The sequence below is a fragment of the Triturus cristatus genome, chromosome 1_1 (genome assembly GCF_964204655.1).
Source record: "Triturus cristatus chromosome 1_1, aTriCri1.1, whole genome shotgun sequence".
Taxonomy (NCBI): Eukaryota; Metazoa; Chordata; class Amphibia; order Caudata; family Salamandridae; genus Triturus; species Triturus cristatus.
Window position 1 is genome coordinate 397,080,075 of NC_140579.1, and position 27,735 is coordinate 397,107,809.

At 42.9% G+C, this 27,735-nt stretch overlaps 1 protein-coding gene across 4 annotated transcripts in view; it reads left to right on the forward strand.

Moving 5' to 3' along the window:
- LOC146870300 (stAR-related lipid transfer protein 3-like) overlaps window positions 1–27,735 on the forward strand; it is a 545,134-nt gene that overhangs the window by 30,622 nt on the left and 486,777 nt on the right. For 3 of the 4 annotated variants that reach the window (XM_085636658.1, XM_085636648.1, XM_085636665.1), the window contains exon 2: window positions 27,104–27,155. In XM_085636658.1, the coding sequence (XP_085492784.1) occupies window positions 27,147–27,155 (9 nt within the window). In that variant the 5' untranslated portion in view covers window positions 27,104–27,146. Of the gene's footprint in view, window positions 1–27,103; window positions 27,156–27,286; window positions 27,333–27,735 lie in introns of all 4 variants that reach the window. The other variant, XM_085636662.1, reaches the window with a different exon arrangement.

The window sequence follows — 27,735 nt, forward strand, 5'->3', positions numbered from 1 at the left end:
ACACGCAGCAGCAGGTGGCCGTGCGGCGCGGGGGTGTCCCACAAGTGGGTCACACTCACCTGCGTCGCACGGTCGCCTTTTGAGGCCAAGTGCGCGGGTGGGCGGAGCAGCTGGGAGGCGGGAGCGGGGAGGGTACAGAATACAAGAAAGGGCGGGGAAAAGCGGCGTTTGGCGGGAAGGGAGGGCGGAGGGCGGCGGGCAACCAGGGAAGGAGGCAAAACACGGGGAAACGGAATACAGCGAAACAGGCACAAAGATTGGTCAAAACAAGGGAGAAAACGGGTTAAAGACAATCAGGCACAAATTCGCGTTAAACAAAGGTCAAAACAACCGCAGCGGCGGCAGTCCGGAACGAGGCAGCAGCGAGGCACAAGGAAGCAAGGGGCACACGCAGCAGCAGGTGGCCGTGCGGCGCGGGGGTGTCCCACAAGTGGGTCACACTCACCTGCGTCGCACGGTCGCCTTTTGAGGCCAAGTGCGCGGGTGGGCGGAGCAGCTGGGAGGCGGGAGCGGGGAGGGTACAGAATACAAGAAAGGGCGGGGAAAAGCGGCGTTTGGCGGGAAGGGAGGGCGGAGGGCGGCGGGCAACCAGGGAAGGAGGCAAAACACGGGGAAACGGAATACAGCGAAACAGGCACAAAGATTGGTCAAAACAAGGGAGAAAACGGGTTAAAGACAATCAGGCACAAATTCGCGTTAAACAAAGGTCAAAACAACCGCAGCGGCGGCAGTCCGGAACGAGGCAGCAGCGAGGACGAGGCAGCAGCAGCAGACTATTAATTCTTATGCTTTACATATTCAGTCAAAGTAGTATACAATACATGTGAAAGCAGTTTGCTTTGTTACTGCAGTGCTGTTCTGTATTACATCTGTGTGTGCAGGAAATGAGAGAAGGGCAGTGGCAACAATGTCAGGATGGTTTTCAATGAGAAGTGAAAATACAATCCAATTCAAACGTACAAAGACCGTTTCTTATCTTAGGGAGTCTTGTGCCCCAAAAGTGCGCACATACTGCTGTGTCTCCAATCTCACCCGGGCGCTCATACCTCAGGCTGTCACTCCTCAGGCTCTCCTTCCCAGTAACTCAGGATTGTAGCTAAACTTACTTACCTCTCTCCGTCCTTTCTTCTTCTTCTTGGTGGGAGACACAGTGACAGGAAGCAGCCGAAACTGCCAACAAAAACATAAACTGATTCTCGACTCCAAAATGATAAGTATGAGCTGAACACCATGCAATGATCAACATGCCGTTCTCTTCATGGGTGCGCCGGTAATAATAAACTCCGCTGCACAGGGGATGATAGTGTTTGCATAACTCCATGCTCCAAGATAAGCGTGGCGTTGTCAAAACTCTGCAAACTCCACCGTTGAAGCGGAGTTTACCGCCCACCACTTCTCTCAACACAGTCCAGTTTGTGGGACCCCTTACATATTCTGTACCCGCTCTGCGCAGTGCAGCTTATAGACCCCCCTAACACATTGTGCACCCTGACCTGCATAGTACAGTTTTTGGGACCCCTTGGCCTTACATATTGTGTACCCAGCTCTGTGGCAGTGTGGATGGTAGGATACCTAGAAGGATATAGAGGCCACTCAAGAGTCTGCTGAAATTGCACCACGATACATGCACAGACTTTCAACATTGTGAATTTCAAAAATTCAAGTAAGGTATGATATCGCCATTATTTATGGAATAAGAATAAGAATTATAGGGCTAGGAAAAACTAACGCGAGACAAAGTAATGTGATTATTTGTGCTGTTTTGCTTTTGCAGATGTCTGGTCTTGGTTGCCGATGATTCCGTGTTTTACTTCAATGTTTATTTGTGCTTATTTTAGGCAAATTTATTTGCATACATTGGCAGTTCCTCTTTTGTATTTATGTTGAGTCAAGACTCGGCATGTTTGCTTGTCTGGCTCGATGGTGAAATGAAAGGGATCATTTTCATGTTGAATTTATCCCAAAAATGTAGGGCACTGACAGGATGAAACATCTAAAGACCAATTTATGCTGATCAGCCCTACTACTATTTCTCATAGGTCATTTCATTGTTAAATGTACCGTATACATTTTCAGGACTCCCATTGGATCATTCCAGTGGATGTCACCAAAACATTACAAAATTGAAGTTAATAATAAAGATGGAACAATAGCTGTGATGGGACAATATTTAGGACCCAATGTTTATTACAGATGATATTTCTGACTAAGATGTTCTTCTGACATATAACACAACAAAACTGAACCCCAAAGTGGGGCACATTGTCAAATCTACATTTCAACTGTCCATGACATGTTTTTCTCCCAGCTTGTTAAGGGCTCTTGCATTCCTGTTTTGTGATACTACCAGAAATGGTGATGGACTAATCACCAATATAGGGTAGTTGGCCATCATAATATTTGCCAGCACCAACACAGACGGAAGAAGGATCAGCTGGAGAAGGAAGAGGAAGCTTCTCCAGCAGGATCTTCACCTTCCCCACACCCCACATTACCACACCTCCAAGTATTCTCCATACTTGGTAAGCAGCCAGCGTCTGGTGTGGCACAGCTTCAGCATTTGATCATTCTTTGAAGGCAACTGTTTAAAAGGCTAGGCCTTGTCCAGTGCTGTCACTACCTACCCATTGTAGAGACCTTGTGCTACAGGTGGAGATGCTTTGTGTATTACTTTCTCTTGAACAAACCCTGAATATCTTACTATATAAGGTGCTATATAAGGGAATTTTTGGCCAGTTCTTGAAGTCTTATGCAGAGTGACTGCAAACTCCTTTTTCTCTTGCATTCTCTGATACTTAGGCATATCAACGTGATCTGCAACTGCAACAAAATGAAAGTTAATTAAAACCATTACATGTACATAAACCACATTAGAACACAATAAAAGACCAAGGATAAAGAGAAAAGGAAAGGACAAACATTATTCTACAGTATATCCTTTGAAAACCCTTGCAAACAGAACAGATAATCAACTTGGACTATCGGACAATTAAAACAACCCACTTGTGGCATACTAAGATCAAACAAAGTGCAAAAGTGCCAAATGACCTGTGCAAGTTCCTATATTAGTTGTTTTTCAGTACTATGGCAATTTAAGTAAATTATACATAATCATAATTTTTTTGTCAATTGATTGAAGTCATTGCAGTGTACAGAACACATATTTGAAGACATAGACATGCTTCTGCTGTTTGGAAGCTGGGGCACTGGTACCTGCTCTAAACTCAGTATAGGCAACTGTGCCTTTGTGGTTGATGTTCAGTTCTGTATCAAGGCGATGTTAGGGTGGTCTGGTTGCAGTGTCGGCCCTCCGATAAGGCGGAGCAGTGTCACCCCATCTGCTTTTCCCAGGTAGTGATTTTTAAGTGCTGTATTAAGGGGGAAGGCTGTTGAATCCCTTACCTTCGGGACTGCGAGGACCACGGTGCTCAGCGCCTGATCCATTCACACACCTGGCTCCTCTTCCCGACCCCGCCTCCATCAACCACACAACGCCTCGCGGCCCCCGCTTCGCGGGGGCCGCTCGCAGGCTTCGACAGTGTATATCACCGGCAGGGCTTTCATTCTGCTCGTGGCCCACACCTGAAAGGACCTGTAAGGACGCTACGCTGTATTAAGGGGGAAGGCTGTTGAATCCCTTACCTTCGGGACTGCGAGGACCACGGTGCTCAGCGCCTGATCCATTCACACACCTGGCTCCTCTTCCCGACCCGCCTCCTTTTGCCTTCCCACCCAATAACAAGGCCATTCCCAAACGCGCTAGCGGAACGCGCGCGGGACGTAGCCCGGGCCAAGGGCGGGCCCATCTGAGCCCGTCCGAGAACGTTTGAGAACGGAACGGGACCCTCCTCTAACATTCACTGATTAAAAGTAATTTGCTGAGCTGCAGAAGGTAAGCAACAGTTAAGTGCTTGCAAGATAGTGGGATATCTTCTGACTGAGGCTGTGAGGCTGTTAGTATATATCAAGTAAAGGATAAAATGGCTAAAAGGGATGGTCCTATTACACAATCAACTGGGGGCGCATTATTGGGAACTTTAGATAATTTTTTGGTGCGAGTACAGTCAGTGCTTGCAAAAGATATTGAACTAACTGAAAAAAGATTATCTTTAGATATTCTGTGCGATAAGAGGTCCTCTTTGGGAAACATGGCTAACGTAAGATCACCACCGTGCTGTCAGCCTGCCAGGATGGACTCCTTGGGCTCAACATCCCTTTTGGTGGAGGAGCAAAATGACGAAATAATGCTATGTTCTCCATCTCTGACTGACACACCGGATGAAATTGTTGATATCACAAGCAATGATAATGCGGTTTTAATGACTAAGCCCTTGTCAAGTATGAAGACTCGCTCAGCTAGCAATGCAAAATCGATTTCTGTCCACCAACAACCAGCCCCTACCTTGAAAAAAAGCCGCAGGGGAAACCAAAAGACTGTTGCCGGCAAGAGTGCCAAGCCTGGTTCCGCCCCCGTCTCCGCTGTAAGGAAGAACACAGCCCCATGTCCTAAAACCTCTATAACAAGGCCAAACCAAACACCATCTTCGGGGTTAAAATTTATGGGAGAAATTGATACACCATCATTTGGGAGTAAATTAGAAAGTACTGTAAAAAAAATATGTGACCTGATTTATGATAGGCTGGGCTCTATTGAAAGTAGGCTCGTATGTATGGAATTGTTACTTGCCTCGGCCCAGCCACGGGGTGGTAGACAGGGCCTGGGCCTGCAAAAAGAGTGTTCTAGTGTAATAGGTCCATGCACTGAGACCAATGCTATTACCAATAAATCAACGATTGGTACTGTGAAAGATAACCTCTCTACTCCTCAGGTATCCCAACCCACCCTAGCCGTTGAAAACCGGGCAAGTGTTGAAGATTTTCCTCCACGTGTTGGAACTAATAATGTTGGGGCAGGTAGTGTTTGTAACGAAAAGCAGCCCCCAATTGTTCAACCCTTAATGCAGGCTTCACCAGGCTTAATTGATCTACATCTACCCCCTGAAGCTGCCCCTTACGTGGTAATTTTAACAGGGGTCCCATCGTTGGAGAAGGGAATCTTATGGGGACCTAAAGAATAAATGTACATTTTGGTTAAATATTAAGCGACCATTGCTGTCCCATATGAGTGCCGAAATTTTGTTCGCCAGAAGAGTAAATTGGGTGGGCAAGAGACCTAAATCATCAAAGGGGGATTGTATTGTTATCAATTTTAGAGACAGACGCTGTGTGGAATACATCTGCTCTTGGCCTCAGAATGACCCCTTGACCTTAATAAGCACAATGCCGCTGTCTTACTTCTATGCTCCCTTGTCTCTACCCCTAGGTGGGATTATGCGTGGAGGTCCTTTGCCAAAAAGTAGCACCTTTGAGGATTTTAGATCAATCAATAGATTTGACGTGCTATCTGGGCTAGCGGACTGTGACTGACTGATTGGTGGCAGTGGTTATTTTGACTGTGAAATGTCACATGAAGCCCTTGGGGCAGCGGACAACCAGACAGAGTCCTATGTAGTTTTGGTGATAGATGAGGGTCCAAGGAAACACGAACAGCATAGAATAGATGGCGAAAGAGCTGTTAATATGCCCTCTGCCCAAATAAATATTAATGTGGCTAAGGAACGGGATTAACAAGATGTGCACCAAAATGAAACTCCAAGCATTGAGGGTCTATCATGCTCTCTATTAGATGCAGCCCCTTGCCCATCACCAATCTTTGGGAATATTGTAGGGGGAACTAACCTTGTAGGGCATGTATCGTTTCTATCTTGGAATGTGACGGGTGTGGGATCTAAACTATCGTCTCCAGATTGGGCAGACTTCATCTGCAAGCATGTTATCTGTCTTTTTCAGGAGACATGGTCTTTAGAGCCTGTATTTATGTTGGGCTATTTGAATTTCTTCATTCCAGCGGAAAAAAGGCCCAGGGGTCGGCCAGTGGGAGGCTTGGTCATCTGGGTCAAATAAAGTCTGAACTGTAACATCCAACCTATCCCAACGCAGATTGATGATATTCTAGGTATCAGGTTGACTTGTCTGCCAAATTTCTAAATTGATATATTAAATGTATATGCTAGGGGTTTACCAGGCGGGAAAAAATCTGAGGTGGTAACAGTACTGAACACTCTCGTTGAATCCTCCTCTGATGATGCGCTCCCATTAGTTGCTGGAGATTACAGATTGGAAACTACATATACTCTACCATTCCCCAGGTAAGAAAGCTGTTTTCACAGACCAACCTATGGAAATAAATACAACTAACTCGACCCCTCGTTCCAATGACATATTCCTTGGTGACTTCAATCTCCACTGGGAAGACCCCCTAGAGAAGCAGGTCAACGCTATCAAAATCTTCCTAAAAGACCATTCCCTGATCCAAGCCATCTCAAAGCCCACTCACTCCAAAGGTGCAACACTTGATTGGATCAGTTCTAAAGAAAAAATGATTCAATCTATCTTCATCACCCCTTGTGATTGGTCAAACCATCACATTATTACCTTCCAAATTCACTCCGCCAGAAAAGAAACTCACTCGCAACTATCCAAGTCTAAACATTGGATAAGAGACACGAAAAACCTCAACTGGAACAACCTAGTTAGTCACTATGAGAACGTTCTCACATCTCCAAAGAACATGTCAGATGTCAATGACCTCACTGCTCACTACAACTTCACGATGACCAAAGTCTTTGACCTAGTAGCCCCACCAAAACTCAAAAGAATACCGGACAAAGACAAAAACCCATGGTTTAACGGAGCCCTGAATGGAGAGGGATATAAACTAAGATGAACTGAACATAAATGGAGACAACATAACTCTCCCGTCCAACTCAAACTACTTAGGAAATCTAGAAATTCCTACAACAAAAGTATTCTACAATTAAAAAAACTTCATCGAATTCACAGCTCAGTAGTGAAGAATTTTCCTCATTTTTCACAGAAAAAACCAACTCCCTCCAACTCGAGCTAAGGTCGGCAGCAATTACCTCAGCTTCCCTAATGATCACACAAGCTGAAAATCCAAATCAACTTGATCTACATTTGGCTAACAATAAATCTCACTGGTCCTCCTTCAAACTATACTATCTCAGTAAAACCATAGATTCTATCAAACCCAATAACCACTTCAATAACCCTGTCCCCTCAAACTGCCCAACCCATATCCACCATATGATCTCACCTTTCTGGACCAAATCATCAATGCCTCGCTAGCGCGAGGTCACATCCCAGATTGTCTAAAAACTAGTCAAGTCACCCCTATCCTAAAAAAAACGACAGCAAACCTCTCCGACCCTAATAACTTCCGATATATAACCAACATTACTATGCTTGCCAAAGTCCAGGAAAAATATGTTCAGCAACAACTGAACCAACACATCACGGATTTCAAACTACTGAATGACTGCCAATCGGGTTTCAGACCCAGACATAGCAAAGAAACAGCAATTCTGTATATAGTAGATGACGCCCTCCTCGCTCTTGACGGTAATGAAACATGTCTACTAGTCCTGCTCGACCTCTCATCAGCCTTCGACACGGTCAATCATGAAAAAATTCTAGGAAGACTGGAAAACACGATAGGTTTTTCTGGAACAGTCCTTCAATGGTTCAAATCTTTTCTGGAAAACAGAACGCAATTGTTCATGGTGAACAGAAATCTGTCTGCCACTTTACCTAACCTACTAGGAGTACCTAAAGGCTCAACTCTATCCCCAGCGTTATTCAATCTTTATGTCAAACCACTAACCAAACTATTTCAGCTGGGGAATATCTCCTATCACATGTACGCGGACAACACTCAACTTTACATCAAGGTCACTTCCATTGAAGAGATAAAGATAATGAACCAAGCTCTCGAAAAGACCGTCCACTGGCGAACGACCAACTCCCTCAAGCTACACTCGCAAAAACCAGAATTTTCTTAATCTACCCTCCTAAAAACTCTCTGGAGATAAAGGAATGGACCAAGAGGATCACTGCTCTAAATTGCATGCCGATTCTGGTGGACTCCACCAAATCGCTGGGAATTACACTGGATAAAAACCTTAACATGCTGGCCAACCTGTTGGCTAAAAACGCCAGCTTCCACCTCAGCTATCTCAGAAAAATGAGCCCTGACCTCAAAACTGCAGTTCAGGCTTTAGGTATATCGAGGTTGGAATATGGTTGTACTACCCTCTCGGGGCTGCCCAAAATCTCAACAGCCCCTCTAAAAGCCTGTCTCAACGCAGCAGCAAGACTCTTAACAAGATTTAGGATATTTGACCATATATCTCCACACCGGAAGGCGCTCAACTGGCTACCCTACGGAGCCAGAATCCACCTAAAGATGGCCTGCATTACTCACAAAGCTCTCCACCACAACACCCCCCAGTACCTATCTCAAACTCACTATATCTGGAAGAAACAGACACTCTAAGAGCTCTGATAACCTACTCCTGAAACAATCTCTCGTTTCAGTAAGAAAAAAACTTCTGACAGAGCTTTTTCCGAAGCAGCACCAAGAATTTGGAACTCTCTACCTCCGTGCATCTGAAAAATGTCGTCTACACCATTATTCAAATGGGAAGCAAAATCGTTCCTGATGAGCAAATTCCTCCCTTAACTCCGTACCTGCCTCACCGTATGGTGCCCTACTAGCTCACCAGCCTTTTCACTGACTTACAAGGTACTGTACCAGTCCACTACCTCAAACTTGTCTCCACACTCTCCTTGATGACATCCTCGCCTCTTTAACTTATTCGTTCTTGAACATGTTCCTACTGCTCTGCTATTACCGTTTCTGCTACCTGCCGAAACGTGTTAAAAATATTTTGATACTTTCTCTGCTCTGCTTTTATTCTTAATCTGCTACCTGCCTATACTTTCTGAAATGTTTTGATACGTTCTCTGATCTGTTTTACAAAAAGTTGTATTCTTACTCTGCTTTCTTTTTTGTAAAGCACTCTGATACCCTAATCTGGGTCCTGTTCGCGTTATAGAAAACTTTAAATATAAATAAATAAGGTGGTACATTTGAAAGCTACAGCTACCGAGGAACAATGAGGTCTCATTTCCATCACCATCATGAGACAAGGTCCCACCTTCTTCCCACCTTAGAATAGCAGCAAACATGTCATTCTCTAATTTGCTGGAAGTAAATCTGGCTCTACAATGTGAGTGAACAGGATCAGTAGTGATGCTAAAGCCCATCCCACATGCTATGCCAATTCAAGGACATACTCCACCATGGAGCGATTCCATTCCACCGTTAAATAACCAATCTGGTTTTTCATGCATTTCTGCCTCACCTAAGTCTGGCAATGCTGGTTACAGATACCAAGTTTATCCCATCTGGTGGAACTGATGTTATCAGCTTGGGTAGGACAGACAAAAGCCCCATATACAGGACTTCAAACTTAGGACCTCATGTTTCACACCTAAAGCTGCAGCTAAGCGTATTTCTTCTGTCTGAAAATGGAAAATCTAATTAAATCTGTTTTTATAATCCAATTCAAACAATTACCCTTTCAATTGGTGGAGGTATGTGAGGTGGAAGACTGAGGGAAGAGTTAAATGCGTGACATAACTCTTATGTAGCAGTTTTATGTAGTTGACAAATTCTGCCAGTCATGGCTTTTCAGCCTTCAGTAGTATGCAACCAGGGAAGTGCATAAACACTTCAGGAACATTGTAGCAGGCTCATCTTGGCCACTACAGTGTGCAAAACAGGGTGATTTGTACCATTTACCAGATTTCAATTACATAACTGCTTTGTTCTGCTTATGATAAAGTGCTGTTAAAAGCATCATACACATGGCATTGAAATGTCTCACATATGTACATTGAGAGCCTGGAAATATCACACATAAGCACATAGAAAACCTGACAGCTTTGCATAACGATGAAGCCTCTTTACAGATGTGTGTCTTCTACTTTTTAATGAATTGGAGCCGGGATGGGGTGGGGTAGTCTTGAATGATAAGGAAATATTTTTAAAAATCTTGTCTCCAGTCTAATGATGTCCTGGTTGCAGACTTGCTGAGAGCCAAGAGAGATGGTGAGCTTGTCAGCAACATAGGTGGTGGGGCGACAGGAATTTATATCTGCACGTCCTGTTTTTTGATTGAATGGTGTGTATCCTTCCACACTGATGTCATGCATTGCAATACATGAGGAACTATTTTGTGCCCCCCTTTGATCTCTTGTTCCAACCAGTGTTGCTGACTTCAGGGGCACAAAACTATCTTTGCCACCACTGGTAAAATGTAGTGGCAGAGGGGGCGGCACACGAGTAAGAAGGACTCCAGCTGCAGAACACAAACACAAAGAATGTGTGTTTATTATCCAGCACAAGGGCAGCACCTTACCTCTTGCATCTGCTCTGCAATTAATAAAAGGGAGTTAAAGTGGTATTCAGGCACAAGTAGGTTAATCATATTTTCAAACTGACCAAATAGACAGAGGGACCCCAACAACCTTATTTTGTTGTGATTGGAAGGTAAAGAAATATGAATTAAGCAAAAGCAGTTTGTGTTAGCTATATATGAAATAATTTAATTATATGTTTTGGACTTGGCCATTTCTGCAGGGTCGTCTCTAAAGATTTTGCCTTCACTCCTCCTACTTTTGCTGAATTAATTTTTGTTGGTCTTAGGACACTTCACCACTGCTAACCAGTTATAAAGTGTCTGTGATCTCTCCTTAAAAGATTTTAGTTTGGCTTATACCAAATTGACATATTTAATTCACTTATAAGTCCCTAGAAAAGTGGCCCTATCTGTGCCAAGGGCCTGTGAATGAATGCTACTAGTTGGAGTGCAGCACTGATTGTGCTACTCACTTAAGTAGCCCTTCAAAATATGTCTCAGGCTTGCCATTGCTGCATTTGTGTGCAGTTTTTAAGTGCCAATTCGACCTGGCAAAATAAACCTTTTCCCAGGCCTTAACCTTCGTTTTTAATATATATACAACTCACCCCTAGTGGAGTTCCTAAATGCCCATAGGTCAAGGTGTATTGTAGTTTAAAAGGTAGGACAAGTGGTTTTAAGTTTTAAATGTCCTAGTAATGAAAATGCCTAAAGTAGTTTTTCTCTACTGTAAGGCCCATTTCTCCCAATAGATAACACTGGTTTACTTTACTGCAATTAATAAGTGCTAACTTGGAGCAGGCAGATATGTTTCAACTCAAATAAATTCTACTTTAAAATCCTCTTTAATACTAAAGTCGGGTTTTTAGTCACACTTCTGAAAAAGCCACTTTTGGAAAGTTAGCATTTGCTTGCCCTAACCTTTTGGTGCCCATTGGCAGTGACTGTAAATGACTCTGCTGTTGGCTTTGTGCACTGTTTTCCTACCAGACAGTAAAACAAAAGGGGACTAGATGTTGGCAGGGTGTGCGATCCTGCCCCACTCAGACTTCAATTGGCTTGCCTCCAACACACACCAAGTAATCTAACACTAGTCGTATGATACCCCAGACTTATTGGAGTCTTGCCAGGGGAAGCCAAGAACTTTGCAGAAACAGATGTGGGGTTAGTGTAAGGAATCCCTCCATGTCCAAGGCTGGCAGCAGGTATATTTGACTTCCTGAGTCACTCTAAAGTACACTCCCGGACCTGCAGACATTACAAGAGAAAGGACTGCCTTGTTCCTCACAGGACTGCCCTGCTGCTTGAGGTCTGCCTTGTTCCCCAGAGGACTTCCCTGCAGCTTGAGACCCGCCCTGATCTCTGGGAAGGAAGAGTGGACCTGCTTCCTTCCTACCAGGCTACCTGAGTGACTTCAACAGTCAGTTGCCTGACCTCCTGTTTTGAGCTACAGGGAAGCAGAGTGGGGTGGAGTTAGCAATTCCCTCTGACCCCATCCTATTCTGTGACCAGGTAAGGAAGGTCCTCCTCTGATTGGCTAACCCATGACAAGGTCATCCAATGAGAAGACTCCAGCAGGCAACCAAGACTTCAGCTTATTCCTCCACCACCTAATGTCACCTCCACAACAGATAAGTCCTTAATAAATGTTGAATGCATGTGTGTTTGTATGAATGTATCTGTGTGTGTATGTGCTTGTGAATTGTGGGTGCATAAGTGTGCACTTGTGAATCGATGTGAGTAAGAGTGCTTGTGGATAGGAGTGACTATGTGTGTGAGTGTGTGTGTGTCTGATAATGATACAAATAGCACAGAAGCAGAATTACGCCTATTCCCATTTCCCTTCCAAGAACTCACTGTCCTGATAGAATTTACAGTCAAGGTGCAGATGCGTTCCAATGGGGGAAGGGGATGGGGATAGAGAAGAGACTGCCAAATAGTAATTCGCCTTGAAGGGATTTCGTCTATCTTCGTACTAAGAATCTTCCTTCAATTTTTTTATATTGCTGCAAAAGAATAGCAATTGTTATCCTATTCACTCTCACTCTCTAAATATATATATATTCACTGAAAAAACCATAGGTTTCAGGGGTGTTATAGTTAGCTGGACTTTTCACTTGTACAAAACCATTGAAATTCCCCCGGTATAGTTAGTTCAGCTAACTATAACTCGGGCGCCCGCAATGCACTGCTGATGACGTCACATATTACATCACTCATGACATGGTCAGTGACATCACTCATGACATCACTGATGACATCTCAAATGACATCACTGATGACATCACTGATGACATCATCCAGTGAATGTGTGTTTTTCTGAAAATTAAATATGTTTTATATATGTATATCTCAAGGTCGATGGAAGAATAAATGGGTATATAAGTGTCTAAATGGATGATTTGTTTTTGAAAAATTGATTGTGTAACTGACTGATTAAGTGTATCATAGTGAATACATGGCTTAGTGAGTAATGTTTAAATAAGTAAATATCTGTATCAGTCTCTCACTTTGTGTATAAGTGGCTGCATGGGTTGGTGAGTAGCTACATGGGTGTCTATATAGGTTATTAGTTGGTTTTTTGAGTATCAGTCTGAGTGTCTGCATGGTTCGGTGGGGGGTATTACGTAGTGCATAGGTGCATGAATGAGTGACTCACTGTTTGTATGTGTTGAACACAGCATGTGTGCAGGACGGTATGGGTGGATGAGTGTGTGTATGGGTGTGTTAGTGAGTGAATGACTGTCTCAGTAGTGTCTTTATGAGTAACTACATATGTTTTAAACTAGTATATGTGACTATTGGTGTATATATGTGAGTATATGTGAGAGTGAGAGATTGAAAGAGTTCCTGTATGAATAAGTATGTGTTTCTATAAGTGATTGTTTAAAAGACTAAGTATGTGTAAGTTTCCGTAGAAGTAAGTATGGTGGTGTGTGTATAACTGTATATGCAAGTAAATGTATGTTTGATTCTTTATTAGCATGAGTGACTATGTGTGTGAGTAACTCTATGGATGAGTGGCATTGTGTAACAGGATGTATAGGTGTATGAGTACATATGATGAGTGAGTACATGTATGAGTGACTGTATAGGACTGTTGGTGAATGAGTGGATGTGTATGTGGATCTTAGAATTACTGAAGAGGTTGTTGTAACTGGTATTGGTATGTCCATTGTTTTGAAAATTTTAGTCTCTATTTTTGAATGTGTGTATCAAAGGTTATATTAGGGTGAGAGGAGGTCTGCCACTCTATCACAAGGATGATGTCATCAGTGATGTCATTTGAGATGTCATCAGTGATGTCATGAGTGATGTCACTGACCATGTCATGAGTGATGTAATATGTGACGTCATCAGCAGTGCATTGCGGGCGCCCGAGTTATAGTTAGCTGAACTAACTATAACGGGGGAATTTCAATGGTTTTGTACAAGTGAAAAGTCCAGCTAACTATAACACCCCTGAAACCTATGGTTTTTTTCAGTGAATTTCTGAGGTTTTTTAAATGCTAATTCCTAACTATAACGTGCCTGAAACCTATGGTTTTTTCTGTGAATTTCAAAGGTTTTTTAAATGCTAATTTCTAACTATGCCTACAGAGATAGGACATGTGAAGAAAGAAGAAAAAATGCACAGAAAGAAACAAAAGAAGTGCAGAAAGAAGCAACAGAAGTCCTCAAATACGAAGATAAGTGCAGGAAGAAGGATAACGTGCAGAAAGAACAAAAAGAAGAGCAGAAAGAAGCCTTGTTGCAAAATCATCCTGTACCCTCAACTTGTTCAGACGGATACTGGTGGTAACTGAGCCTGACTAACCAGTCCTAGAGCCAGTGCTATGTTAAAAGACACTTAGAATACAGTGAAAACACCTACATACACTAGGGAACATTATGCGTTGGGGTCCCCCTGTGATTAGCATGACCTCCTCTGTAAGCCCCTAGTATATAAGAGGGCATGGGGATTAAAACTACCTCTTAAAACAGGCCACAGGGCGTTTTTGCACACGTTAACTCAGGCCCCGTCCCCTCCCTTCACCACTGTGTAAACACGCCCTGTGTCCATTTTTAGTTGGGAGATTAAGTTCATTTGAATCCTGAGGGTCCCTGGGGTCCAACTAGCCCACTAGGTACCTCCAGTAAGTGCCACAGAGTTGCGTTGCAGAGAGGTGTAAAAAGTGGCACGGCCTGGACCACCTCTCTGCAATGCAGCTCAGTGGCGCTTACTGGAAGCACTTGGTGGGCTAGTTAGCCCCCAGGGGCCCTCCGTATTGAAGGGAAATTATATCCCCAATTTAAAACGTGCCATAGTGCGTGTTTGCACACGTCACCTCAGGCCCCGTCCCCTCCCTTCACCACTGTGTAAACGCGCCCTGTGGCTGTTCTAAGTTGAGAGATTAAGTCCCCTTGAATTCTAAGGGTCCCTAGGGTCAAACTAGACCACTAGGTACCTCCAGTAAGCGCCACAGAGCTGCGTTGCAGAGAGGTGTAAAAAGGGGCTTGGCCTCAGAACACCTGGCTGCAGCGCAGCTCCCTGGCGCATACTGGAGATACCTGTTGGGGGCGCGTTTGCAGAGTGCTGCACGGAGGGGGCATGGCCTCCTGCACGATGCCAGTCTTTTATTTATTTTAGTTTTTTAAGAAGGGGGGCTGTTTGGTTCCCCTTCTTATTCTAATTTATTGGCCCTGATGACCCCATCCCCCAGGGCCAGTCTCCTAATTATATTTTTTTGACCCCAATCCCCAGGGCCGGCCACTGTTTTTTATTATTTTTAAAAATATATATATTTATAGACACACCTAGGACATGCTGGACAAACCGTACGTACCTATCACCATGACGATTTGCGTGATATTCATTAACCCCTTGCATGCCCGCCCCTTTCCCCGCCCAGTGCCGCGCCTTTCATTAGCGGGCGGAGTTCATGACGAGCTGGACTCGTCATGGGCACAGCGCCACCGCAGCCCATGACGAGTCCAGCTCGTCATGGGCACTGAAGGGGTTAAAAGGCGACTATGCATGCAATGAATCCACGTGGAATGTATTTACACCACTAGTGAAGCTCTGACATGTCTGATGCCCTACCGTGCCTAATCCCGGTAGACACCCTTGTCGTTTATTTATACAAACTTGGGTAGCTATTGACGGGCACATTTAATACACATGCACACCAAGCCATTCAAAGGGGATTCGACAAAAATTCGACCAAAACTATGCAAGAAACCCCCCTCACGGTTAATAAAACACACATCCACTGCCGGATGTGTAATACTTTTTATTTTACTCTCTGGAAAGGGGACGAACATCACTTGAGAGTCACAGCGCGCTCCTGACAGAGCCCAATGCTGTGTTACACCCACCATTGCCTGCCGTGTGCCACACACCTCTGTGTTGTATTCCACTAGCTAGTGCATATGCTATGACACTCTCTAGCCCATGTGCACTGTAACACCACCCCGTGAATATGTCATGCCACACTTGTCTTCGCACGGGTTATATTGCCCCATCTAACGTGCCTTTCTCGATGCCTATGTTATAACGCACAGTGCTATGCCATACATATTACAATCTGGGATCCATATCTTTGTCACAGTGCATATGCAACGTTACACTCCCCAGCACATATTTTATATTACAACTTTAGAGACTAGTTAGGTTACACAACACTGCCCTGTGCATATTACACTCCAAGGCGCATATCGCATAGCACGCGCTAGTGCCTGTGCTATCTCGCGCTCTCCAATGAATCTGTCATTGCGCACAATGTATTGCATATTATATTTCACGCCCGGTTCATCTTATATCACACTTTTTGGTGCATAGTTTATACCATACACTATATCTAGTTTTCATTTTCAATCGTGCTCTCAGGACTATGTTCTATATAACACTGTGTTCACCTACCCTTTTCACGGGCATTACATTTTGCGATAGGGGGTGGAGGGTCAGGGGGTGTTTCTGCCAAGTGAGCCCGGAGTCACAGTCACAAACGTCCTCTTCTTCCTGAATAAAAGTGAGATTATGCTGCATACTTGTTCATATTTTAAGTAGTTCGCACAGACACAATGTTTTAAAAACAATAAAGTTCCTAATACCCGCCTTCTCTGAACAGTTAGCTTGCTGCCCCATCCCCTTCCTCCCTATCCTCTGTTGTGTGAATCCATGGACTAGCCTCCTCCCTCCTGCCATGCATGGTCTGATGTGCTGCCACTGCCCTCAGTATGATGCACCAGTCCACTCCTCCTGCCCTCCATTGCCCAATTCTATGCCCCATCATTGACCTCCTGCTTAAACTCTGTGCTTAGCTTGCTGCCCCTATTCTCCTTCCCCCTGCCCTCCGATGTCTTTGTGCATGCCCCTGCTCCATCCTTTTTGCCCACCATGTCCCATGCACCTGCCACTCCTATCTACTCTGAGTGTTCTGTTGAGCTGCCACTCCCCTCCCACCTGCCTAGCATTGTCAGATGACTGTAACCTGTCCCTGTCACCTCCACCCTGCCTGTCCACATGCCATGCCCCTATCCTCTTCCTCCTGTCCTACATGGTCTATTGTACTGCCACACCCTTCTGCCCTCCCTGGTCTGTTGTGCTGCAGCTGCTCCTCCTGCCTGCCCCGTGTGGTCTGTTGTGAGGTCCCTTCCCCTGAACTTTCTTGTCTGTGCACAGGTCCTGACCCTCCCTTCTATCCTCCATCGTCCTTTGTGCATGCCCCTCCACCCTCCTTCTTGCCCATCATAGCCATTGTGCTGCCACTAACCCTCCCACTTGCCATGCATGGTCTTCTGTGCTGCCATGGCCCCTCCCACCTTCCCTGTGTGGTCAGTTAGCTGCCCCTGACCCCCTCCCACCTTCCCTCCATGGTCTGTGTGTATGCCATCACAGTCTCACTGTTGCTCTTCATGGTGTGTCTTGCTTCTAGTGCCCATCCTGCCTGACCTCCATGGCTATCTTGCTGCTCCTGCCCTGTCCCCTTGCCCCCAGCCCTACTCCCTCCCTCCTGGCTTGTCTGTTCCATTGTAATGCCCCTGATCCGTCCCTCCTGCCCTTTATGGTCTGTTATGCTGCAGCTTTCTCTCCTGTCTGTCCATTATGGTCAGCTAGCTACCATTGCCTCTTGCCCCTCTGTTCTCTGTTGTCCATGTGCATGGTCCTGTCCCCTCCCTCTTGCTTTCTATGGATTGTTGTGCTGCACTCCCGTGTGGTGTATTGTGCTGCTGCAAACCCTGATGCCTGCCCTGCAGGGTCAGTTTGGTGCACCTCTCCATGTCCCTCCTGTCCTCTGTTATCCAAGTCCATGTCCCTATCCCATTTCCTTCCATGATCCAATGTACCATACTTGCGAACATTTTGAACTTGGTAAGAGGGAGATTTTGAAAAAAAACTGGGGTATTGATTTTCCCCTTTGAGTTACATTGAAAAAGAGGATATTGTAGACAGGAGACAGATCAAATAAAGCCCATTTGAGCTTAAAAACATTGGACGTTTCCTGGCTGAATCGGGTCTGTTGGCATGTATGGTTGTACTACCATTGCCTCTTCCTTCTGCCCACAATGGTCTATTACATTGCCACAGGCTTGAAGGAGGATAGATTTTGTATCACAGGGGGCCCCTGGCCCGTTCTGTCCACACCTGAAGTATGAGACCCTTGTCCTTGCCCTGCCAGCTGCATTTGTAGGCCGTATTAAATTGACCAGCGGGTCCTGTGTTGCTATATAATTATCCTGAGACATCCTTACCACTCAGCCAGTATAAAACCCCTGTGTAGGCCCTTCTGTTCAATATGTAGGCCTCTTTGTTAAATTGACCATAGCTCTGCAATTTTAGTGTATAGCAGTCTGAAGGCAGGTCTGCGAGGCCTTCTGCTCCAAACCAGTAGCCCCCACCCTACCCGAGTGCTCCGTGCTCGGTATCAAAGTTCAACATCCCCCTGAAGCTGTCGACATACAGTAGGCTGCATCCTGGACTGGTACTTGCTTCCTGGGCAGGTTTCCCGCTTTTAAGGAAGTGGCAACCGCAGAGCGTCAAGTTAGGAGAACTGAGGAGATTTTATACATGAATATATTGAATTCCCGTACAATACCCATTATTTTCTGCTTGCTCTATGGAACTTACGATAAGCGATTGGCCTGAGAGACTGACCTTTTCACCCAGTCCATTGTCAGCATTAAGTGGGTAAATGACGAAATGTCTGGTAAAATCTGCAGACAAAGCTTTTGGGTAGCATACGTAGGTAGATGTAGCGTGCAAAGGAGCCCACAAAATGATATAAAAAGGGAGCACCCACAGATATCGACGGACTACCTCGCCGTCTGTATGTAGGTTAACAGGCAGTGCAGGTTTTCCCCAAGAGCTGGGAGCTCTTGTCTTCCTTTGCTTAAAATGTCTTGCTCTGCTTTGCTTGAAGTATCTTATTCTATTTTACCTATATGAAATGTCATGTTATGTTTAACCATTGTTCTCTTTACTTTTGCATTTAAAAGATTTTGTATTGTAATTGCAGGAATGCTTGCTCTAAGAGTAAACGTGAGTGTTCCTAGGTAACATTTTCCTTGGTGTAACTTGTTTCTCATGATGCATTTATAGATGTGTTTTCTCTCTCTCTCTGTCAGTACATTAATTGAGATACAGAGAATATCATGACAGCTGTATGATTATCTGGATTCTGTATTTTGTACTTTATGTCTCTATTCTGCGGTTTCTTTGAAGTTGCATCTTCTCATTAAACTGCCATTGTATTCTGCCTCCAATTCCATGTCTCATATGTCTGTTTTCTTCATTTTTGGAGCAAGCGTTCCTAGGCACCCCGGCTCAAATTAAGGTGCCCCTTTTGTCCCTGACTCACTCTCCTGCTCAGTTCTGTGGTGGCTCCCGGGGATCTGGGGACCGCCCCTAGCTTCCTTGACCCGTAATAGATCTTGCCTCCAACAGCCTCTCTTGCAAGTCCTGTATTGTTGGTTTGTTGCCCCTGCCCCCCTTTCCACTGCCCTCCATAGTCTGTTGTGCTTCCACGGCCCTTCCTGCCTGCTCAGTGTGGTTAAATTGTTGCCTTTGCACCCTCCTACCTGCCTTCAATTTTCAGAGTCCGTGCCCCTGGCCTCTGCCTCTCAACAGTATCCTAATGAACAACTAGATTGCTAACATTCTATATTTATTACAAAAGTGTGGAACGCCTGACATCATCTTGATGTAATCAAAACTGTAATACCTAGAGCATTTCCTTTAGAAATTACATATATGAGAGGGTCTTATTGGCATCAAAATTATGGTTAGTGCTCTAAAAGGCTAAAATAAGGACATATTTTCTGAGTTTTCAAATAGCGACAAAGCACTTTTACATTATTAGTTATCTTTATGTTTTTTTATCCAGTTGACCACTTGATTAAATGTTGCACTTAGGGGAGATGATGTGGTGTTACTTCCAGAACTGCAGACTTTGCAACTGGGGAACCAGGTTGAAGTTTCTTCTTCAGCTCGACATTCTGTGATTCTGGTCAAATCACTTAGTCTCCCCATGTCTACAACCAAAATGAATGTGTTCTTGTGTGATGTAACCAATGCTCATGTAAAGCACTCCAATACCTGACAAGTCTGCACTATATAACACTGCAAAAACACAAAATAATAAGTGTTTTGCACACTTCTGTCATTGGGCTATATTTGGGCTACATCTGGGTGATTTTGGGCTACATTTGGGCTCTTTTGTCTCCGGTGGCCATCTTGGGAGATTTATTTGTTATGAAGTTTCCTAATTTCCTCATGTACTGCAGTCTCCTCAGTAGGAAATGCTTTCAGTTTTTTACTTTGATTCCATCATGAAGGTATTCAGATATGTCACACATTTGCCATAAATTCAGAATGTTAGCACTCTTTTTGCTCATTAGATCACTGTAGTAAAGCTACTGCTCACCAGGGAAAACTGCTGCTGGTATTGAAAGTGCATGTTTCAGTCTGCATGTCAGAATTTTTTTATGAAATAGAAGAGGATTTGAGAAGTCACTCAAAATGTGCCCTAATTTTTCTTTCTGCAGCACTAATCATACTTTTTATTGAAAAATGAACCCCCTCATTTTGTTCCTTTTTAAATTAAATGTTTTAAGAGTTACCACTTTAATCCAAGCAAGATGGCTTCAGGTGTGCCATACGTTTATCATAAGTAGGACTGTTAGCGCTCTAGTAGTTCTTTGGAACACTCTGGGAAGCTGCAGAAGAACACAAAGGAATCAACTGACAGTCTCTGCCCTTGTTGGATGTACATGTTTTACTGAGAATGTCAGACTTCATTCTCACATGACTGAGAAAGATAATGTGAATTTACAGAAAATAAGCTCTCAGTTTAGCCTATAGATCACCTTCCAAACCTCTGTGGTAAAAGCATGAGAAAATATTTTTCTCTCAATCATGATATCCCAGCAGAAGGCTTTTTCACATGGTGAAATCACCTTAGAACATACCACAATTCCTAAAATGAATATGGTACCATCAACAAATGATTTATAATGTAACTAAAGTCTTAAAACCTTCTATTAACTGCAATGCTTTTTAATGAGGTGCTATCATGTATATTGGTCCCAAGATGGCTGCCAACACTTCTTGGATGAAGTGCTGACAGCCAATCAGATCTCAGGATGAGATGTGTGGTTAGGCTCCGCCCACATATATATATGCTTTTAAATGCTATTTTCTCAGGATCTACTGAACAGATTTACACCAAACCTACAAAAGGCACTTCCTTGACCTGAGGACTACCTCTCTGCCAAATTTCAAGTAATTCTGTTCAGCCGTTCGGGCTGTAGCTGTGTCTAAAGGTCCTATGGAAAAATGCATGGGAAAAACGCGTTTTGGGACCCCCCTTTTATCTCAGCCCCCGCTTGACGAATCCCCCCGAGACTTTCAGGGTAGGAGCGGAGCGTAGCGCCCCACCTATTTTGAAAAATTCGCGAGGATTCGTCAACCGGCGCCAAAGTTATTCAAAATAGAATGTTGCGGATTTCCTATGGAAACGTGGTCCTAACTATAACTATCTACTGGCGACCGCCAGTAGATAATATATATATTACCTACTGGCAGTCGCCAGTAGGTAGTTATAGTTAGGACCCCTTAATAAAAAAAAATTGCATTAAATTATAATAAAAATATAAAATCGAAATAAAAAACCACTATCCACATTGACCCCACCCCCTGTGCTTTTGGTGGCGTAAAGTGGGCGCGCACGCCACGAATGGCGTAAAGTAACTTAGCATTTAAAAAAACGAAAAAAATAAACTGAAAAAACCATAGGTTTCACACACGTTATAGTTAGGAATTAGCATTTAAAAAACCTTGCAAATTCACTGAAAAAACCATGGGTTTCACACACGTTATAGTTAGGAATTAGCATTTAAAAAACCTTAGAAATTCAGTGAAAAAACCACTAAATTAGTGAGTGAATGACTGTCTCAATAGTGTCTTTATGAGTAACTACATATGTTTAAAACTAGTATATGTGACTATTGGTGTATATATGTGAGTATATGTGAGAGATTGAAAGAGTTCCTGTATGAATAAGTATGTGTTTCTATAAGTGATTGTTTAAAAGACTAAGTATGTGTAAGTTTCCGTAGAAGTAAGTGTGGTGGTGTGTGTATAACTGTATATGCAAGTAAATGTATGTTTGATTCTTTATTAGCATGAGTGACTATGTGTGTGAGTTGCTCTATGGATGAGTGGCATTGTGTAACAGGATGTATAGGTGTATGAGTACATATGATGAGTGAGTACATGTATGAGTGACTGTATTGGACTGTTGGTGAATGAGTGGATGTGTATGTGGATCTTAGAATTACTGAAGAGGTTGTTGTAACTGTTATTGGTATGTCCATTGTTTTGTAAATTTTAGTCTCTATTTTTGAATGTGTGTGTCAAAGGTTATATTAGGGGAAGAGGAGGTCTGCCACTCTATCACAAGGATGATGTCATCAGTGATGTCATCAGTGATGTCATTTGAGATGTCATCAGTGATGTCATGAGTGATGTCACTGACCATGTCATGAGTGATGTAATATGTGACGTCATCAGCAGTGCATTGCGGGCGCGCGAGTTATAGTTAGCTGAACTAACTATAACGGGGCAATTTCATTGGTTTTTTACGAGTAAAATGTCCAGCTAACTATAACCTGTGTGAAACCTATGGTTTTTTCACTGAATTTCTAAGGTTTTTTAAATGCTAATTCCTAACTATAACGTGTGTGAAACCAGGCTTGTTCACCAATAGTTCAACCATTTTTGAAATCAGACATTTTAAATCGTAGTGCATGAGTCAATAGTCACGTGATACGACTACAATTACAGTGTGCTGGAAGAAAGACTCGTAGTTCTCACTCATGGACAACTACCGTTCTCGCTGCTCAATTCATACAACTGTGAATAAACAAATGTCACAATGTCTTACATTACAGTACAATACTAATTAATAATTAGCCAATTGAACATAAAGTGCATTTATAAAATTTCATTCGTGATTTTTCAATAAAACTTTATGTGACCTTTGGCATCTGTCTCAACGAATCACACTGCACTGAATAATCAAGCCTCCCTGAAATGTTTAACCTGGGACACGCATAGGTCTATTTGTCCTAGTGGGTTTGCCTTTTTTACTTCATACACCTGCCATTTGCAATACAACTTTATACAGACAATTCTGTCCTTACAAAATGTGTTCACATTAACATCTAAGGTTCCATTCTCGTGAGTATAACCTGCTCTCGAGTACAAGTAATACAACCCAAGTGGGTATAAATTCCTCGTTCTTGCAAGCAGTTTCTCAGATGATGGTTGGTTAAAAAACTGTATTGCTTGGTCTAATTACGCCCAAGTGGGCATACACCCATTTCTGATGATATTCGCATGTATGATCCTAGTTACAGTGATAGTGGGATACGTGTTTAAAAATACAATCAGCTTGAACTCAATAATCACATAAGCAACTATAGTGTATAAATCCTTCAATCCAACTTACGACTTATGGTCTCTCATGCCTTAAAGAGAAACTTAATAGAGATAGGTTCAAAAGAAATGAAAACAAAAAAAAAAATAGTTAAAACTAGAAATTGAGAGCGGTATAGCATGCATATCTTGTGTCTTTGGTTGACAGATTGCATCGCAAATTAGTGCAGATGTTGTGCCTCTACTTTACAGATGGGTTAACAGGTCCTCTTCCATATTTAAGCCCATAGGTGTTTTGGTGTTTAATTCAATAATGTAGCGCGATTCTAGTCTTCTAAGCTTTTTTTCTCGGTTGCCGCCTCTAATACTGGGAGACACGCAGTCGATGACCAAATAGCTTAGTTCTTGCGCGTTTTTATCGTGGTATGTGTCAAAATGCCGTGCAACTGGGTATGTTTTATCCCCATTTCTTATGGCTCTCAGATGTTGCAGGATTCTTATATGTACTGGATGAATAGTACTGCCTACGTATTGCAGGCCGCAAGGGCACTGCAAAACGTAGACAGCGTATTCTGTTTTGCACGACAAAAAACCTTTAATCTTTTTCTCTCTTTTAGAGAGTCCAGGTTTGTAGGAAGAGGTATTCTTCCCATGGTTACAGGCTTTGCATTTTGTGCATTTTAAAAACCCTTCTTTTCTTCTAAGCCATGTGAATGACTTTGTGGTTTGCTGGTTTGGAATCATGTTGCTGACTAGCATCTGCTTAAATGATCTAGCTTTTCTGAACGTGATTGCAGGCCTTTTTTTGTACTAACTTGCCCAGAATTGCATCGTTTCTAATAAGGTGCCAGTGCTTACTTAGAATGCTCCTAACTTGACCATGCTGTCGGTTGAAGGTGGTGATCATTCTTACTTGATTGTTCTGCGTGTTATGTCGCTTAATCTTACTCTTGCTGTCATGGAATAAAATTTCTTCTCTTGTTCTTTTTTTCGCTTGTTTAATAGAAGCCTGAATATATTCCTTTTTATAGCCCCGGGATTGAAATCGTTGTTCCATCTGCTCTAATTCAGTATCCAAGGTTTTTTGTTCACTACAGTTGCGGATGGTTCTGAGGCATTCACCGTAAGGAATGCTTCTGATTAAGTTTTGCGGATGAAGGCTCGTTGCGTGCAGCAACGTATTCCCCGCTGTGGGCTTTCGATACAGTTTTGTATGGACTTTGGAGTTTTGTATATATACAGTTAGGTCTAAAAAATTAACTGAACTTTTGCTGATAGTGCTGGTAAATTGTAAATTCAAAGAGTTTATTTGGATTTTTTTAATAAAACTCTTTATAGATTCCTCCGTCCCTTTCCAAATGATAAACAAGTCGTCGATAAATCGACTCCAATGTAAAATGTTATTTTCCCATTCTTGATGGCACTCGACCCTGACCACCTGCTCCTCCCACCAGCCCATATGCAAATTCGCATAGCTGGGGGCGAAGCAGGTGCCCATTGCAGTGCCACAGATCTGGTGGTATAGATCATTTTTGAAAAGGAAATAGTTGTTTTTCAAACACAACGAGGTCATTTGGATTAACATTTGGGTGTGTGCCCAGAGGGTAATTGGACGCACGCTCAAAAAGTGTTTGATAGCTCTCAGTCCATCTTCATGTCTGATACTTGTATACAGTGTAGTCACATCAATAGTGACCAATAGCATGTCATCTTCCCAAGGTTTGTCATATATTCTTTTTACGAAATCGCCTGTGTCCTGGATGTACGAAGGCAAAGATTTAGTTAGTGGGCAAAGAAAAGAATCAACGTATTTGGAGGTATTCTCTAAGGCCCCGCCAATCGCAGAAATAATTGGTCGCCCTGGCGGGTTTTCTACATTCTTATGGACTTTTGGTATTAAATAAAATACCGGTGTAGTAGGATTGGATACCTTCAAAAATAGCTTTTCTTCTCTTGAAATCAAACATTTGTTATGCCATTCATCAAGTTGTACATTATACATATCAAAATTATTTTGCATCTCTGCCTGAGTTATTTTAACATAGTTGGTACAGTTATTAAGTTGTTTGTATGCTTCGTTCAAATACTTGGTTTTGTCCCAGAGGACAACATTACCACCTTTATCTGCATTTCTCACAATGCAGTTATCTTTACACTTTAGTTTAGAAATTAATGCAGAGTACTCTTTTTCATGCTGAGTGAATTTTTTATGTTGCACGCTGGTACATTTTTTTTTTTCCAAGTTTTTTAAGTCGTTTGTGACTAACTCGTTGAATACGTCAATTGCATCTCTCGCAGTAGTGGGAATAAATTTGGAAATAGGCCGGAAATCAGTGGCTATAGTTCCCTCAATATTAAGATCTTGTTCTCTTGCCAGTTGTATTGCTTGACTATTCGAGAGAGATCCATTGTGATCAAAGTCTGTGTTCGTTGATGAATCTGGTATCGCTGAACCAGTCCCGGATTCATTGTCCATAGTTTCCAATTGAAACATGAGCTCCATGTCGGATACTAGGAGATTACTCAGTTGATCAGATGAATTTGCTTGTGTTTTGATATGCTTTTTATTCTGGCTCTGTGCAAAGAATTTTTTCAATTTTAAGGATCTTACAAATTTGAAAGTATCTACCCTGGTTGTCACATAGTTGAAATCTGCTGGAGGGCAGTATGACAATCCCAGTCGCAAAATGTTCTCTTCTTTTGTTGTTAGACTGACATCTGTTAGATTAATGATGGAACTTTTATTAGCCGATGTTGCAGTAATGTCTACTTGTTCCCTTTGGCCTTGGGCATATTGGCGTTGTTTGGCCGCTTTGCGCCTCTGTTGCCTCTGCCTCTTCCTCTTGGTTTGTTGTCGTATTGAGGATTGGGTCTGGGGCGAAGGTTGAATTTTCTTTCTTGTTCTAAAAAACTGAACTCTTCGATGACAGAAGGTGCAGTTTGTGCTTGTTGTCGGCTTGGTCCTTCATCTAAGTCTGTGTCTACCTCGGAGCTCTGGATGCTGCTCAGCTCTGATTGCGCCTCTGCTCTTGCCTGTGACACTGGGTTCATTCGCTGTTTTCTCAAGGTGTCACATTTTTTGGCAAAGGTGTAAATCTGCCCTCGATCATAATCGTTTTTATCTCTAATAAACTTTGTCGCTTTTCTTTCCTTGATTGTTGTTTCCAACTTCTTTAAACGCTCAGACATTTCCTTTGTAAATTTAATGATTGGTTCTTGATCTCCTTCTTTGGACAGCATGTCAAGAATCTGAGTTATTTCCTCCACGATTTTTTGTCGATCAATGTCAGCATACTTGATTAAAATTGCCAGCATTTTTCGCGATGCTTCTTGGTTGTTGTCCGCCCACTCCAATAGCATGTTAGGATTTGGGTCCTCGTATGTTGGTGCTACCAAGATGCGCAGCCCCCGTGGGATCCGTTTCACTTCCAAATATCGCTGGAGGGACTTTGCCTCCCACCATTTTGAAAGTTCGCTTCGCTTGAGTTTTTCTAAGCGCTTTAGTCGCGTTAAAGTGTCAGATACTACTTAGGTAGTTCTGTAACTATATATTATGTACTGGCAGTAGATAGTTATAGTTAGGACCTATTTTCCATAGGAAATCCGCAACATTCTATTGGGAATAACTTTGGCGCCGGTTGACAAATCTTCGCGAAATATATATATATATATCCTACTATTCATTACTCTACTTTTACCATATACCCTCCCTGTCAATGGCTTTAGCTCTTCTTTTATATCTTTTCTTGTTTTAACTCAATCAGCACGTATTTAAATGAATAAACATGTCTTCACATTCAATCTTCTTATATATAACGTAACTTTTTCTTTCTTATAGATCTGTACTAGCGTGTCCGAAGATACCCTGCAAAGAACTGTTGATGCAGCAGGTAAGTGCTGCTCTTCTGATGGACTAGTATTTTAAAGAAGACTGATTTCACTCAGAATAACAGATTGAATTAGAAGGATATAATATGTTCTGAACAATTCTTTTACTGTTTTACCGTCAACTAACTTGTAGGTTTAATGTGCGCTTCACAATGGCATCTCTATTCGACCAAGAAGGGGTAAGTGCTAATTCATTGGTTCTCTTATTATATTTGAGTTCAAGAATTTTTCTAGGGGAATTTGAATTTTGCCCCTTCATAGTTCAGAACGGTATTGAGTCGCTTTTAACAACCGCCAAGCGCTCAAACCCAATGCCTGAAAAGTCCGCTATGAGTTTTTGCTCAACTCACAAAATAAACACTACTCCCAAGAAGCTAAACAATGCGCAGAATCCAATTCTGAACACTAGTCCGAAATTGTATTCTATTGTTCAGATTTGCCGGAGAGACACTAATCTCTCCTCATAGTTGTCATGCGCTGAGGGGAATCGGCTAAATAATAACAGCAAAGAAGCTAAAATGACGCTCCCGACGTGGCCTACCTTAAACTAACTAACTCGACAAGTACATGGACAACGCAGCT